The sequence below is a fragment of the Sebastes umbrosus genome, chromosome 17, assembly GCF_015220745.1.
Source record: "Sebastes umbrosus isolate fSebUmb1 chromosome 17, fSebUmb1.pri, whole genome shotgun sequence".
Classification (NCBI taxonomy): Eukaryota; Metazoa; Chordata; class Actinopteri; order Perciformes; family Sebastidae; genus Sebastes; species Sebastes umbrosus.
In genome coordinates, this window is record NC_051285.1 from 10,361,628 (window position 1) to 10,379,874 (window position 18,247).

The 18,247-nt window shown below is 40.3% G+C and overlaps 1 protein-coding gene across 2 annotated transcripts in view; it reads right to left on the minus strand.

Annotated features, from left to right (window-relative positions):
* Window positions 1-18,247, minus strand: part of LOC119475588 (glucocorticoid receptor-like) — an 85,652-nt gene that overhangs the window by 21,109 nt on the left and 46,296 nt on the right. The window contains exons 3-5 of one of the 2 annotated variants that reach the window (XM_037748428.1): window positions 12,583-12,752; window positions 9,622-9,648; window positions 2,103-2,219 (exon numbers count right to left, since the gene is read on the minus strand). In XM_037748428.1, coding sequence (XP_037604356.1) covers window positions 2,103-2,219; window positions 9,622-9,648; window positions 12,583-12,752 — 314 coding nt within the window. The remainder of the gene's footprint in view (window positions 1-2,102; window positions 2,220-9,621; window positions 9,649-12,582; window positions 12,753-18,247) is intronic. The other variant, XM_037748429.1, reaches the window with a different exon arrangement.

Below are 18,247 nucleotides of genomic sequence, written 5' to 3' on the forward strand. Positions count from 1 at the left end.
ACCTCCGTCTGACACTGCACTGTTTACATGTAATCTCGCTCAACACTGACAGCAATTTCATGCCCCAAGGAAGCGTCAAGCTGAAATAACCCAACGGCCACGTTCTACGCACTTAGCAGTTGTTGTTGATGTCCATCTTCTTAAACCTCAACTTCCTTAATTGTTGTTCTGTCCTAAACATGTAATCCTGGAAGCAGAATCAGGTGAAAGATCACCACCAGGTGATCCAAGGCTGTGGACTGTGGATTATGCATTAATGTACGTGTGTGAGGAGGTGGCGCCGTCATACTGCCTCGCCTGCATACAGCACACGTGTACAGAACAGCAATGTTGCACATACAGGTGAGTGACTAACACCAGCCAATCCACACTGCAGCTTTTCTAACTTTTGTTTGGAGCAAAATGTTCATAAAACGTATATAAAAAGTCAAAATTGTTGCTATATCATTGTGAAATATCTGTGCTCACAATAAAGACTTTCCTCAAGAAGCTGATTTTCCACCAGACTATACTTTCTATATATTTTATTTTAACTCTCAAATCCACAGACCTCCAAACCAACCACAAATTGAAAAAGGATTTCCACAGTCCACAGAGGTGATCTGTGTTCATCTTTGTCTTTTCTGTAGAAACATGGCAGACTCTGTGAAGATGAACTGCTCCCTATGTAGATATGAAGGGGTCATTCTAAGCTAAAGAAAACACAATGATTCTTAGTTTCAGGTGATCATACACTAATAAAAAACTAATAGATCCTCCAAAATCCTCCACATTGGAACTTTAAAGTAATCAGTATTGTAGTTATTCTTAATACGTATATTATAACTAAGTACAATTCAGTTTACTTTACAGGTGTTGAGCTACTGACATAATTATAAACTTTGCTAAGTTTCATTATCACACTTACTGTATTTCTCATGAGAATTTTCTCATACAGTCATTTAGGCAGGAGTTGTGGTGACATGACACATTCAAACTAAAGTGAGTAGCAAATTTTCCATAAAGTTGGTGGATGGTGGTTTAAGTAGAAACCTGACCACACTGGAGGCCATAGTGGAAAGAGTGGGTGGCAGTGTTGCAGGGGCAATGACATGACACTCAATGAAGGGGAATTTCAACAAGCTACTTAATACTTAAGGACACAGCAAAAATAAAAATAATTTAAATATTTTTGATGACTGCATTTTGGGGGTGTATAAATACATTTGCCATATCAAATGTGTCTCTGTTCCTGGGGGCTTGAGTGATCCCCACCCATCATATAAAACCACACTTGACAGTTAGCTTTGTGGGTGACAGTAGCCAGCAAAGCAATATCATAGTAGGAGGTGTGAATTTAAATGTCAGTTGGCAAAAACTGTGCTTAAAGGGGACATATCATGAAAAACTCACTTTTTCAGTGTTCAGTGCACATACATTTGGGTATCTGGAGTGCTTACCAACCCACAAACTGTGACATAAGACAACCCAGTGTGTTTTTTGTGGGGCTGCCTAGATCAGAAAATGATTCAACAAGCCATTCAGATTTAACTCCCCTTCCTATGTCACATGCAGGCTCATTCGAATATATCGCCCACAGCTTGAGAACTTGAGAACCATATTTTTCTCGCAAGCCAATCAGAGCAGACTGGGCTCTTTCGGGTGGGGGGGGCTTAAAGAGACAGGCGCTAAAAACGGAGCATTTCAGACAGAGGATGAATACAGGAACATTCAGAGAGAAAAATAATGTGTTTTTTTTTAACATTAAAGCATGTAAACATGTTCTAATAGAAAGCCAAGATACAAGTATGAACCTGGACATGACCATGATATGGCCCCTTTAAGGTCTAACGTTTCATTTCTCCCTCATTCTCCGCCTCCTGCTGTAACAAAGTAGGTGAGGAAGGTGTGGGTGGAGGCTAACAGTCCTCCACAGCTCCACATTGCCCTGTATATGCTAAGCCACACCCAATTTTTGAGCAATCCAATCACATCTGCAGGATTTGATCAAATCCCTGTTGTAACTATACCCTATCCACATAATCTCACATTATGAAAGCCAAATCCGCTCAAACTGTTTTAATGAAGCCCAGCCTCATTTAAAGATGTGTCCCACTGTTTACCTTCCAAGTTCATCCCGGCTTTAAGACATTTCCTGAAGCGGCAGGCTGGACAGTTCTTCCTCCGGATCTTATCAATGATGCAGTCATTTCTCCCGGCACACAGGTAGTTGTGCTGGCCTACAAAGAGGAGAGGGAGATGAAGAGGGGGGGGGGAAAGGGAGACACATTAGCTAGCTTAGGAGGTTTGAGAAGGATTAGACTGAGCAGTATGTATTATGACCACAATAACCACCTGCTGAGTTCATAGTAAGCCTATCAAACCTGTGGCATTCAACTGGTGTTGACAGCTTCACTTCACTCAAGTCTGCACTTGAAACACATGGCACAATCCATGATTGTGTACAGAGCTCTTTCCCAACAATCAGACACGTTCCACATTCATATTGTGGCCCGTGTACTACAGTCTAAATGGTCCACATTTGTTTGCAGACCATGGACGCTTTCCCCTTCTCATAATAATGTATGCTGATTAGGATGCAGGAATATAAACCGGAGATGAAACTGTGAGATAAGATCAATTTAATTTGAAAAAGAAGCAGCAATAGATATTTGACCAGAGGGAAGAAATTGTGTGGACTCTATCAAACGTTTTTAGAAGACATGTTTATCAGGGATATGCAAGCAACACTATTGATGGGACACAGACTCGAAATATGACTTTAATAGTTTGGGATGTTTGAAGGATGAAAGCTGGCGATGCTCTCCATTTCTGTTGTTGGAAACAAATGTGACCGAAACCAACAATGCGTGACTCAGTACTTTCCGACTTCCTTTCCCCGTCTGTGGTTCTCAGCCCGGAAGCCCATTTGTTACTAATTAACTCGCAAATCTTTAAAACAGGTCACAAATATATGATTTCATTCTTAAAAAAGGCTGAGCACTGTAGTTGTTAGCAAACGTTACTCAAACAAGGAGTAAAAAAGTGTATTTTTTGAGGACTATTTACACGTTGCAATACAGCAACGAGACAATAAACAAAAAGTAGATTTACCACCTGGTGGTTGTATGCCTCCGCCAACCAGTCAAGTTGCCGTTTACATCCATGTCTGGCCAAAATGTCATCACTTCATCATTTTATCCTATTACACATCTGTGTGAAATTGTCATAATTAGCATATGAATTCTTGAGTTATAGCACAAAATGTGTTTTGTGAGGTCACAGTGACCTTTGACAACCAAAATCGAATCATTTCATCCTTGAGTCCAAATGGACGTTTGTGCCAAATTTGAAAAAATTCGCTCAAGGCGTTTCTGAGGTATTGCTGTCACGAGAATGGGATGCACATGATGTCACAGTGACCTTTGACCACCAAAATCGAATCAGTTCATCCTTGAGTCCAAGTGGACGTTTGTGCCAAATTTGAAGAAATTCCTTCCAGGAGTTCCTGAGATATCGCTTTCACAAGAATCGACCGGACGGATGAACAACCCGAAAACATAATGCCTCCAGCCACGGCTGTCGCTGGCGAGGAGGAATAAAAAACCTACGACTACTATAAACTAAAATGCAGCTCTGATTAAGGTTCAAGACTATGAGTAGTTCCTTCACGGCAGACGGGATCAATGTTAGCCGCAGAAGACTGCAATTGATTCTGCTGTTATTTGTTTGTTTGTGCCATTTCTGAGCAACGCACTTGTGCTTTTTATCCGTTTCACCTCTGTACTGACATCAGACTGTGGTGCTCTCACCATCTCAAACTTTTAAATTTGCCTCCTGACGAGTTTGTTGGACCAAAAGACATCAATAGTATTTGTAATAAAGGGAAAGCATGAGGATGTGTTTTGTTTTTTTTATCAATACTGCCTTTTAAATACACACAATATCACAGTGTGCACTATTTTTAATTTAATGTGTGATGTGATGTTACCAGTTCAGCAGCATTGGCCCACAGTGCAACAGTGTCCTGCTTTTATCACATGCAGTGCTTGTGTGTGTCACATGAATCTTATCTTTCCAGCATCAACACATTCTTTTGAGTACAGTCTGAGACATAACCAATCTAATAGAGACAATTAATAAGGGGATGTCCCATAACATCATGCCAAGCATGCCATGGTCATCTTTCTAAGTTTCACTACGACAGTCGTTCTATGAAATCCAACTGCCATAATTAACTTGAATCGTCTCTGATGTGCTAGATGAGTCACTAACCATACAAAGAACTTCACATCTGCTACTGACATCATCAACGCTGTGGAAAACAGACAGTGGGCAGCGATTAAGAGAGATCTCTACTTGCACTGCAAACTCAATCGAAGCTGCCTCTTGTGTCAAACCATCCGCTTGTTGCGGCTTGTATTAAATTGTTATTTTCAAGTAGTGCATTCCTAAAGACCTGTCTTAGATCCTGGTTCGACGCCGGGTGCACTGAAGACGTTATGCAAGTCGCAAAGGGGCAGAGAAAAAATATGAGATGCAACCACAAAAATATAAAACTACAGTTGGCAGGAATGCAGAATGTTTTTTTCTCTTCTAGTCACTCATTGGTTACCAAAGTGACAGGTGATCTGCACTGCATCTTACACTAGTCTATATTTACACTATATATATACTATACATACATATTGTGTATATTACATTACATAACTGTAATTATTTCCTGTAATATGCTGCCACTTTTCAAGCCCCTGGAGTTTTTTTTAGGTAATTCTCCTCCACATCCCCTTGCAAATTATATATTGTATCTTTTTAATTTTTTGTATAAACAAAAAAAACAATATCACTAATAATAGCCTAACAATTAAGCTTATTTATATAGCACAAAAATCTGAATAAATTAAGTAATTTGCTAAAAAAAAAAAAGAAAAAATCAATAATACTGCATATTGCACTGTTGAGCTAATCATCATCACTGCAGGGGAAATTCCTTCACTCCAACAGCCCTACATCTAACCTAGAATTGAACTATTTTCAACTTTTTCAGCACAGCCATATCGCAGCACTCCCCCATGAGTCAACTGTTGAATTCACAAGCACCTCTTATTAAAGAGTATATGCCCCTGGATGATTGGATGACTAAATTATAGTGTACTCCCCCATCACCAATTACTGTAGATATGGAGAAGTAAGGTGGAAGGCCGGCTCATTAGTCACTTCTAGTATAATAGCATTACTCATTACGGAGCAGATCTATCACACTAGGAAGAGTGGCAGAAACAGAGGATGCAATAAATAACCGCATGGAAACCTTGTAATGTGCAGTCTTTTCATACCGGATGAAACTTGGCTCTATATGCTGAGTTAATGCAGGAATCATCATACTGGAAAATACAATAAATATTTCACTTGTTCTGCCTCTGCCAACTCTCCAGCAACCCTTCATTTATTGTACACACACTGAGAAGTTTCTGCATAACCGCAATAAAACATCATTGGCTGAAACAAGACCTTACACAAAATGCCCTTTGGGACCATAAACATTGTTACTGATCTTTGAAATATCATGTGTTTGATGTATCTTTTTTTGATCTAAAGGGCATTCAATATTACTGCTGGCGCCATATAGCCTGCTAACACAATGTCAAAATAATATGACACAGTGTGTAACTGGTTTCCCTGTAACATTACATCGTAGAGGCGCACGGGCGTGTCAGCAGAGCACTGTGCTACATATTAAAAATGATATTCCTAATAAAAAAATAAGAAACAGCCATTGTATTCAGCAAATCCTTGGACCTCCCTTTAATGATATCAAACCAGTTTTGAACACTGTGTTCAGCTATGTGTCTACAAATGAGTTCCATAAACCGGTCTTGTGATCCTCAGCTATTGTATGACCCAGCAGTGCAATAATCAAACCAACAAATCACAAGTTTCCTGGCCATGAAGTCTAGAATCACAGCCAGTCTTAACAGCTGGATATCATTAGCGTTAATTCTGTCAATGAAAATTCGGATGAAACATATTTGCTGACCAACTTCAATCTTTTCCATGATGAAAACCAGATGAAACTTAATAAAAGAAATAGTGATAGACCGATTAATGCCATTTTGAGATAATATGCATCGCCTGCGCTCACGAGACCGATTAAAAAGAAATGTCTGCAGACACATCTGCCGGCAGCCTTCTCAGTGTGGCTGCTGTGGAACAAAGTTAGCCAACACCTGGGAAGGCCACTAAACTAACATTGTTTATTTATGCAAGTCTACAAATTTTCATTCTGTCTCAGAAACAAGTAGATGTTGCTATCTGCTGAAAAATGCTGTTAAGTGCACTAAAACTTTATTTGTTTTTTTATTCATATGTTTTCGTTTGATTTTTATTTAGTTCATACATTTTTTTTGTGTTTAAAATAAGTGCACTGCATATTTACTTAAGCAAACAGAGACAATGCAAACAATAAACAGCATTAAATAAATGTTAATTCAATGAATAAAAAAATTGGTTACAGCTGGATGTCAGACATCTGTAACACTGGCCTGTGTAGTTAGCGTTGTAACAGTGAGCTCATTTTCAATTTCCTTTATTGTGCAGTGCTTTACATTATTTTGTCCTCCTCCTGTTTGCTCACAAGCGAGTGAATACTGAGCTTAATACAGCAGACTAAATGCATGTACTATGAGCACCAGCAAACACTGAATCTGGGACATCAAGCAAATGATTAGCTCAGCTTAATGATGCTTCAGGACAGCAGCGTCCTGTGTTGGTGGTGGCTAAATACATTCTGTAATAATTAAGACGGAGCAAACAGGTGTCTGTTTATGGACTGTACTTTAACATAGTTGTGTAAAACTAAAGTAAGACTAAAGTATAACACTGTTGTCAGGTACTTACTGTCCACATCATATTTATACTAATTATGTTTATATTCATATTACTGGCAAAGTCAGTGATTCTTATCAAAATCCCAGAACTAATCACCTTTGAAATTTACAAATAATCATATTTCACATGGATTGGAAATTAATCTGCAGGGTTGGTGGTGTGATGACAAGATAGCACCCTGCATGGAGGCTGCCAGTTGCAGCCATCACTGATATCACAGGAAGTCATTGCAAACAATGGCGTAAACAGCCATCTGTGGTGTCAAAAGTGCCAGCTGAATCACACTGATATCCTCGCTCCCTTATCCTGCCCCGATCTGCTAACAAAGGCCTGGCAGCACCCGACAGCACTGGCTGGTGGAAGCCTCTGGCTGGGTCTGTAGCCAACACCAGCATGTCGGGCTGCAGCTAATGAGTGTTTGTTCAGTGGGTCAGTGGTTAGCACTGCCGACGCATAGCAAGGAGGTGCAGAGTCAGAACCTGACCAGGTCCTTTCAATTCAGCAATAAGTAATAGTTAAAGTAATCTGACCGTCTGTAAAGGAAGTTATATCCACTAAATGTCCTCAATAATTAACTAATCAATTAAATTACAATCTGATAGCATGTGAAAATCACTTATATTTTTAATTCACATGTAAATATAAGTGACTATAAAAAAGAATAAAAAATCAACCCATTAAAATCATTAAAAAAATTGCCAAAAATGTAAGCACATTTCCCTAACTACATTTTTCTACCATTCAGCAATCACAGAAACATAACTGCTTTGCAATTTAATACATTTATTTCTGCCTAAGAGCTACCATAAAAACAGTTTCCACACCTTTGTTAAGTCTAGAAGAGGAACTAACTTGTGTTATGTCTCTGATACACCCACATGTAACCCAAACATAATGTTAGATGACATGGAGGAAAAACACTGGGGAGGATTGTGGCACACTGAGCTGTGGAAACCACAGTGGACAGATACATTTGAATTTAAAAATAGTTAATTAGTCCAGAAATTCAAATTTTCACGATTTTAGGTAATTTTTTTTCTTTGGAAAAACCTTAGAAATAAACAAAAAATAGTCCTGTTAAGAGTTACTAGTGAGTGCGCATTTAAAAAAAAGTCAAATATGCAGAGACAGGGGACATGATTAAATTGATTATATTTACCTACCGGCAAACTTCTGTTATTTAAGAGGGTTGAAAGGTTGTGTTTATTTTTCCTTATTCGAGTGGGATATTTATTGATGTATTTTATGTCGTAGAAACCAAACGCGAAAATCTTTTTAGCTTGTGTTAACCACAGACCGTATGTCAGGCATCTAACTAAAAAATCCATTCAACAAACCCATTGACTTCCAGACAAGGGAACAAGGAAGTGCTAAACTCATTTTAAGACTCATTTCCAGTACCACTCTATAGCTTTAATGATCTAATATGAAACTAAATGTTCCCGCTTTCAGTTGCGTGAAAGTTGCACTGTGTAAAGCCAGTGAACCACCATCACCTGGCGATTGAGACCGACAATGAAATTACGGAGCAACGCTGTTCCTGTAAAGCCGGGTAGATCTCTCACTGTTACGATCAGGCAAAAGTAGCATGTTTATACATTCAGTATACCTTCAGTAGCTAGTGTAACGCTAGTTTATGATGTGCTGTACTGCTGTTAGCTCCATAGTTTTTTAACCTAGAAACATAACATTTAAGAATCATATATTTCTTTTCAACTAGGGATGTCACAACATTTAGTAGACGATACCAATACCAGTGAAATTGCACGATTCTCGATACCAATTCGATACCACGGTAAAAAACAAAGCTAAAACAATAAATCCCAAATATACTTCAACATACACTCCTTTCTTACCGTTTGCATAATGTTTTTTGTTAGGAAGTTAAACAGGTCATTATTCCCTCTCTATTATTTATTTTATATTACTGTGAAAACATGTCCTTCAAACAACTGGAATTTATGCTTTTTTTCTTGCCAAAAACTACATTTTACAAGATTACTTTTGAACACATCGTGATAACGTTCAAATTTACCTTCGCCCAATGCTCATGTTTAATAAATAGAGCCTATGAACGCATCATAATATAAATCAATGGTACATCCCGATAGTTGTCGGACCCTGGCCAATGCTACGCTATGATTGGCCAGCCTGCGTTCGAGGGGCGGGACTAAGCGAAGGGTCAATTGGTATTTGCAGTCAAACTAAATTGATATCAGTTGACAATCAATCCAGCAGGATGATTTTTTAAGAGCAGAAACCTGAACGTGGCATTAACACAGTTATCAGTAGAAACAGTGAAACACACACAGTGTAAATAAAACACATGAACAGCACAAAGGAAAAAACAAAACAACAACAACAGAAAAGTTGCGGTGATTTTTGACATCAGATCTCAGGAGGTTAATGTGGGTCAAGTGCAAAAGAATAGGCCTAATTAGAGACAGGTTGTAATTGCAATTACTGGATCTACCAACTGTGAGGATGATGAGGTGGAGCATTCCAAGCAGAAATTGAAGAGCACAAAATCACTCACAGGCCATTTACGCTGACTTGAATTACCAAATCAGAACATTTGCATGCATTAACATATAGCTGGCAGAAGAGGCTATGCATGTGTCTAGGCAGATTGGTCATATTTCAGTGCTAAGGGAATACAGGGACATGGGCAAATCAAAGGTGATAGTAGTTACCATAATCATCATCATCATCATTATTATTAATTTATATATTATTAAAAGTGCATTTATTTACCATCTGTGTTTTGTCGTGCTCTCCATCCTTCAGCATAGAGACAACGACCAGAGAATGGAGAGGGGGGAGAAAAACAAAAACAGATATAACTTTCTCAATCGTACTGTAGGCAGCTCTTTTCAAAATAAAACGTACAGTTGGTGCGCTTGGCATTTACACCAGCGCCACATCATGAAAAGCTAATAACAGTCAACAATCATACAACTCAACAAATTATCCGTAGCAGCTCAAATAAAGTCTTCATATCTAGAATTTTTAAGAAATCATCTCTATTATTGTTTTTACACATATTTAAGGAACAGTAGCCTCAAATAAATGTTTGATTGTATGCAGGAGGCTAAAAATGTCTTCAAAGATTCCATCACCAACCACCAGCCATGTTTTAGTCCTGAACTATTATTAAAGGGATAGTTCGGGGTGTTTTGAAGTGAGGTTGTATGAGGCACTTATCCATAGTAGGCGTATTAGTTGCAGTAGATTACAGTCGGTGTGCCCCTAGCATTGAGAAACAGACAGGAGCACCGACACTAGAGCAAAGCAATGTACTGCTGTGGACGGGGACGGCAGGAAAACGTATTTTAGACACCTTAAAGAAAGGCCCACCTAAAAAAAATCTATATCCGTTTAAGTGTACGCTATTTTTAAAATATTTTCCGATGGGGAACTGAACTGAAAATAAAACGTATCTATACTGTTTTTGTCATCTGAGCCTGCTGGCTTTGAAGAGAGCATAGATAAGTTTAACTTTCAGATCAGTTCCCTGTCTGAAAGAGCTGTCTGGCGGCAAGACACCTCCGCAACATCTCCAGACTCCGCCCATCCCTGTCCCACTCCAGCACTGAAATCCTGGTTCACGCTTTTGTCACATCCCGAATCGACTATTGCAACGCTGTCCTCTCTGGCATTCCCATCAAACTACTCAACAGACTCCAAATCATTCAGAACTCTGCCGCCCGGATCATCACCCGCACCAAATCCTCCGATCACATCACCCCCATCCTCATCCAGCTGCACTGGCTCCCTGTTAAATCCCGGATTGACTACAAAAACCTCCTGCTCACCTACAAAGCCCTCCATAACCTCGCCCCCACCTACCTCACAGACCTCCTCCAGGAGTACGCCCCCTCCCGTTCCCTCCGCTCATCATCAGCCGGACTTCTGACTACCCCCACCTCACGCCTCAGCACCATGGGAGCCAGGGCATTCAGCTGCTCTGCTCCCAGGTTATGGAACTCACTCCCCTCACACATCCGGCAGTCTGACAATATCACATCATTCAAATCCCTCCTCAAAACCCACCTGTTTAAACTGGCATACTCTCTCTAGAACTCATCATCACCCATCCTATGTGTCTGTACAAATATGTCTCTGTCATGTCCTGTTGTTTCATATTGTTTTATCTGTCTATGTTTTAATTAATTCTTGTAAGGTGTCCTTGGGTGTCCAGAAAGGCGCCACCAAATAAAATGTATTATTATTATTATTATTAAGATAAAGCGGTAGAATGTTCTAAATAAAGCGCAAAACTTAAACAGATATTGATGTTTTTAAGACGAGCCTCTCTTTTAGGTGGCTAAAATAAGTTTTTCTGCCGTCCCCGTCCACAGCAGTACATTGCTTTGCTCCGGTGTCGGTACTCCTATCTGCTTCTCCAAGCTGGGGGCGTGCCGACCCTTCATCTACTGTAAGTAATACACCTACTATGGATAAGTACTTCATACAAACCCCACTTCAAAACACCCAAACTATCCCTTTAAGCGTTAGTAACAGGTATAGAGGAAAACTGACAGATAAAGATAGTGAACGTAGGCACAGAATGAAAGAAAAGGAGTTAGTGTGGCTGATTTATGTGCATTTAGTACCAGTGTTGGGTCAATAATAAACAGAGAGTGGTATATTTATTGTTCACCTAGGCGTTACCTGTCCATTGTTGATGAATGCAATACTCAATTGACAGTAACACACTCCTCAGAAAGCCCTTTCAAACTAATTTCATATATGTAGAAACAGCTTTCGAAAAGACAGGAAGTGGAGAAGAAACAGAAGCAGCGAGAAGCAGAGTGAGATGGAATGCATTGCAGAAATACATTAACATAAATTACTCTCTTGTTTGTCAGATGCATTCCTGCTCCACCCATCTCAAGACTTTGTCAAGGCAATTACATTCAAGACAAGGGTCCTGATGCACAAACTGTCTGAGACAAGAACCGAATACCGTATTAGAAGATATCAAAGGTTCATGAAGCAAAGCAGAAGAATGGCTGTCTTACAAGCTCATTATAATACAAGTCCTCTATGAGGCAATGCTATGTTAATCGGAAGGGTATCATGGAAGTAATATTTTTCCTCTTTTTTGGTTTCAATTATAATAACTTGTAAGTCATCCCTGCTTTGATACAGGACATACAGGAGAGGCAAGAGAAGAGGAGGCGGTGACATGCAAAGTCAGGACGACGACTCAAACCCACAAAAAGGCATGAAAATGACGTGGGTCTACGAAAAGTCAACAACTACCACCCTACTAATCCACTCTGACCCGGGATTTTGGGGGAAATTACTTAATATTCTGCTGCCTAAGAGAAGAGAAACAGCAGAGATGTTTCACTGTTGTGCAACAGTATATGTAACTGGATGACAAAATGCACAAAGGTAATGGATGCTAACCGTTGCTATTAGGTGCACATGTACGAGGTTGTGGCCGCATAATATAGAATACGCCGACATGAATATGCAAATCTAATTATAGCCTGGTGTAGATGTTGCCACAACTCATCGCTTCAATTGATGAATTCATTTGAATTGAATTCAGCGATTCAAAATTAAAAAAGGTTTAAATGAAAACACTTTTCTTTTTTTTTTTTTAACTTTACAAATCCAACTTTTCTGCGTTCACACGTGTCTTGTCTGAGTGACTGAGGGACTGAGTGAGTGGATGCAGGTAAGAAGGTGTGCGAGACCAACCTTCGACGGCCCTCTTGAAGAACACCTTGCAGCTGCCGCAGGTTACGACCCCGTAGTGGCATCCCGAGGCCTCGTCTGAACACACCAAGCAGATCTTATGCGTCGGCCCGCCGGCCTTGGATTGGCCCGGCACTGCAGAACTGCCGGTCTCTCCTGTTCTGGGTGACGAGCTGAAATGCACACACACAGAGAGAGAGAGAGAAATATTTAAAGACGAGCGAGCAGCAAAGATGTTTGTGATAAATCCAAAGCAGGCTGCTGAAGGGCTGGTTTATGGGTATAGACGGCCTCAATGGTATGTTGTACTGTTGCTAGGAGACCATAAAACCCTGCGGACAAACCCCGGTCAACTGAGGGAAATATGTGAACTGAAAACATAAACGTTTCGATTGTGTTGCTGTTTCTCTAACGGATGTCATTCAACATTCAAGGCCTTGTCCTTTCGGTGATTTGGACAAGGCCTTGAATGTTACGCGTTATCGCGTTAACAGCCCTGATTGTTACACACCTGCTTTATATGTTTCTTCAAGGACAGCTGTGAGTCAATAAGAATTCCCAGATATTTTAAAATGTGAAACAGTCTGAACTGGAACTTTTTCTTCTCTGTAAAACAGCACAAATGATACAACCCCAAAGATGTTCAGAGTGACTTTGAGCAGCATCCATTTCAGTATAACTGACTGGGAGGTTGTCTTCCCATGCAGCATTCCCGACTTAAATGTGATATAGTTGATGATTCGTTAATTTTGATGAGCTCGCCGATCGTTTTCTCATTAATGCTTGATGTGTAAGCAAGTAAGTCAAAACCAATGAGGCCTATCATTGGCGACGGCTCCTCTGTGCAGTAACTAAGCTCTAAATCTCACTCCAAGCCTCCAATTGTGTTACGATGCACATTAAAGCCTTGTTTAAATCTCTTGAGAAACTTGCCTACACACACACACACACGCGCGAGCACACAGTTGTAATTATCCTCGACTGTCTATAATTAGACGTAAAGTAACTGAGACACATGAACTGCAGTGTGAAGTTCAACTAGGCACCAACATCAATTTGCCAGGTGTATTGCAGGCAAAGTGCCAGCATGAACATTGACAGTATGTCAGGTTTAAGCGGAGTGTTGTGGCCAAACTCCAAACTGGTGTCACACTGACACTGCTGTGTAATTCATGACAGGAATTTAACGGCATTAGAAGGGCTTAAAACGTTTCTCCCTTGTTTGTTTTGGCAGCAAACTCCTTGGAATGTACAGTATAGGAGCATCACGTAACCGAGTCGGCTTGCTAAGCTTGATAATGACTTTGCATTCAGGCCTATACTGTAGATATATCTGCTGATGCCGTATCATAATGCTCCGAGCGTTGTTGCTACCTATTTTCTGTCCAGGACTTTCAAGCTACAGAGAAAGTATATAAATGGAGCTTGTTATTGTCCGTCTCAGAGGCCAGGAGGAGTCATCCCCGCCTATCTCCCAAAAACAAGCAAGACCTAAGTTCACAGCGGCCAGAGCCTCGTGGTCAGGGGAAAGACGACACTTGCTTATGTAAACTGGACTGCAACCAAGGGGGAGTAGAGGTGGTGCACTTGGAAGACGTCCAGCTAAGAAGTTTAGCCATAGCTTAACACTGAACTAGCCAACATCAATCCCAAGACGGTTCAAAATAGTGGCGGGATTCAGAAAGCAATGCCAGCTTAACTTCTGGCAGGCATCTGTCACACTGTTTCGCAGATGGCTTAAAGGGTAACTTCTGTATTTTTCAACCTGGACCCTATTTTCCCATGTTTTTGTGTGTAAGTGACTAATGGGGTATTAACAGTATTGAGGAAGTACGCTGCAGCCGCCAGTCGCTTAACAGGCTGCAATGTAATCGCTCGGGGCAATTCTGCAGCGTCAATGTACGTCTTGTTTTCTTGTTTTTGCCACTGACAGACTATAAGTGTCCGACAAACATTATGGAAAGAACCCTACAGCCGTGACATTGAAAATCTTTTTGATAACACTAAACTACGCTTTCTGTACTCCCAACACAACAAACTCTGACAACATCAGCGTCCCGTAGTGGCACTCCTCTTTCCAACTCTCACTCACGTTTTCACCGTTGTCTTCCAGCAACAAGTCACATGACACAATTAACAAAAAGACCGGATCAAGACAAACGTTTTATTTCTCTGTAGAGTCCTTCATAATAATGTTGTCAGACACTTATAAGAACAATCAGAGCCTATCAGTGGCAAAAGCAAGCACATTTATTGGACGTATATTTACAGTGTTGCATTGCCCAAAGTGATTACATTACAGCTTGTTTAGTGGCTGACAGCTGCAGCGTTCTCCCTCAATACTGGACCAATTTCAAAAAGTGTTGTCGCCATTAGACACAAAAACATGGAAAAATAGGGTCCAGGTTGAAAAATACCAAAGTGACCCTTTAAACAGAGTGGGAAGACAGAGAAGGGAGCTTGTTCATAGTCTGGAAGAGCGAGCGTGACCCTCACAGTGATGGTGATTATCAGTATGTGCATTTTTGGAGATGCTAAAAACACATCAAGTCCAAAAAAAAACTACAAAAAAACCTTACAGCATGGTACTGCTGCAATAACAGTAAAAAGGAGGATTAGCTTTATGAACTCACAATAGAGCTTGCAAGCTGCATTAGTTACACCTAAAGGACTGTGTACGGCCCAATCTGAAACTTATCAAACCCACAACTTTTTTAGTTGCTGATAGCGGGACAGTAATCAGCCTCAACACAACTCTGACGTACATTTGACACCAACATCCTATATAAAAATCTAAATGTGTACACAACAGTCATTTCCCCTTGTTGTCAAGTTGATCCTGTACATAGATTATAATAACGTTTTCCATAATAATGATTTCCCACAGTGATCACATTGCGTGACACTGAAATTAACTAATTCCGCTCACCCTTACCCTGACCTACACTGCAACACTGGCACTCTGCAAATTTTGGCAGATGCTTTCTAATATGTGCTGGTCTTAACTTTGGATCGTCAGTCTGGCAGTAGTAGGGTATTTATAGACACCGCCCCGTTTGAACCTCCGTTATGAGGAGTAGGGTGACCTGCTATATGCTCATCTTTCTGGCGCTCTCATTACTTGTCAACTTAAAGCCGCTATACGGCTGGATTTGGGTGAAGATGCTGTGAACACTAATTATGGGGCAGCGCCTGACCTGGGATGGCTCTCTTGGGATTGCTCAGCCACCGGAAAAAAAAAAAGAAAGACTGCCAGTGAGGCGGGAGATCACATGACACCAGCCAAGTGAAGCGCCTATAGGGACTTACACAGTATGCTTTTTATTTTTCAGATCATTTGACGCCACTAATTTCTTTAACGCATTAACGCAATCGATATTTTTCAGCGGTTGTAGCGGGTTCAGTTTTAAAGCTAGAGTGAAGATATACTGGTATCATATGAAACTAGAAAACCTTCATTGGTATATGTCATGTTAGCTTGTTGGGGGAGGAACAATAACGCTCCGAACTTGCGCTAAATTTTGGGGAGGAAAAACTATTGTGACCATTTTTAAAGGGGTCCCTTGACCTCTGACCTCAAGATATGTGAATGAAAATTAGTTTTATGGGTACCCACGAGTCTCCCCTTTACAGACATGCCCACTTTATGATAATCACATGCAGTTTTAGGGCAAGTCATAGTCAAGTCAGCACACTGACAGCTGTTGTTGCTTGTTGGGCTTGAGTTTGCCATGTTATGATTTGAGCATATTTTTATGCTAAATGCAGTACCTGTGAGGGTTTCTGGTCAATATTTGTCATTGTTTTGTGTTGTTAATTGATTGACAATAATAAATATATACATACATTTGCATAAAGCAGCATATTTGCCCACTCCCATGTTGGTAAGGGTATTAAATACTTGACAAATCTCCCTTTAAGGTACATTTTGAACAGATAAATATGTGATTAATCACAATTAATCATGGGCAATCCTGCGATTAATCACGATTAAATAATTTATTTTACAGCCCTAATTTTAAAGTGAATTGGAGAGCTAAAAATGGTGCATGTTACACAATTCTATTCTATTCAACCATGACCTAAAAAATGCTGGTATTGTAAAATGACCACAGGGTGGTGTTTGAATTAAACATTTATAACCCCCCTACTCCTGCTCACATGCTCCTCCCATCGCTGAGCCAACAAGTGTGGCTCTGAGCCATGCAGCGGAGATTCAAGCCTCATTAGGAACGCCTCCATACTGGACCAGAGTGCAATAAACATGTGCACTACTCACTCTCACACACACACACAGCAATAATGACTTGTGTGTGCTGATAAACAAGAGCACATAAAAAAAAAATGCACACAGAGATTAACACACAAAGACATATGCACTTATGCAGAAAACGGAAGCGCAACGATCCAACAAACACACCCACACGCACACAATCACCAATACTTTCATAACAAGTACAAAAAAGCAGATTGCAGTTCAATGCCCTTTTATGCTCTTTCTCCGCTCACGCTGCTTTTAGCACATGGGTGTGTGTGTGTGTGTGTGTGTGTGTCATTACACAGAATTGGTTATACCAGTCAAGTCTTAAAAATGACAAACTTCACAAATATTTCAGCAGGCTGGACAGTGTTTACGCTCTGAGGCATGCAACCAATCACTTCCCTCGTTATTTGACTTCTATACCATCTACAAACACTTCTTCCTGTGTGCACACATGCTAACAATATGTGTCAATACCGAGAGAGGCTATGCAGAAATATTGGAGGGCCAATAAGACTCCAGAACAAAAACAAGAAATTAAAGAGGACCTATTATGCTTTTTCCCTTTCCTTTAATGTGTTATATAGTTATTTTGTGCATGTAAAATTTCTGCAAAGTTACAAAGCCCAAAGTCCACGCCAGAGGGAGTTACTCTCCCCCACAGAAACACATCTCCTAAACTGCCTCAAACTGCCTTGCTTGAAGTCCCACCTTTTCTTCCGTAACGTGGTGATGTCACCAAGTAACACATTTGCATAATACCTGCCTAGCGGGTGGTTTGGCAAGCCCTCAAAACAAAGCTAGTTAGAGCAGAGCTGGAGCAGAGTTCGAAGAGTTTGGTTCAGTTGACCAATCACAACAGAGTGGGCTAGCTGACCAATCAGAGCAGACTGGGCTTTTTTGGGGGGGGGGTTTCAAACGGAAGGTGAAAAGAGGTGCTGCAGCACGGCCGGTATGAGAAAAAAAATGTTGTGCGTTAAAGCATGTAAACATGTTTTAGTAGAAACCCAAAATACAAGTATGCACCTGAAAATAAACATAATAGATCCTCTTTAATTCCTGCTGCAACAGACAGGATTTTGTTATGAACGCCCAGCCCTCTCTGGAAAATAGTTTATTTATGGATGTATAGAGTTTACAATGTACAACTAGAAATCAGTTTTGACATCTCTCCCCCAATGACTCAGTTCAGAGTCAAACAGTGGCTCCAGTGTACATTTTATTCCACTACTGATGAGTATAATTCAATAACCAGAATGTAGATTTTTAATTAATCACATCAACATGCATGAACTGTTAATTTAATTTACATCAGAATAGAATCAAACCAGAGCAGCTAGACAAGTTATAAATGTGTTATACATTTTTAACATTGCATGATGAGGAGGCAGTGGAAAAGCACTAATG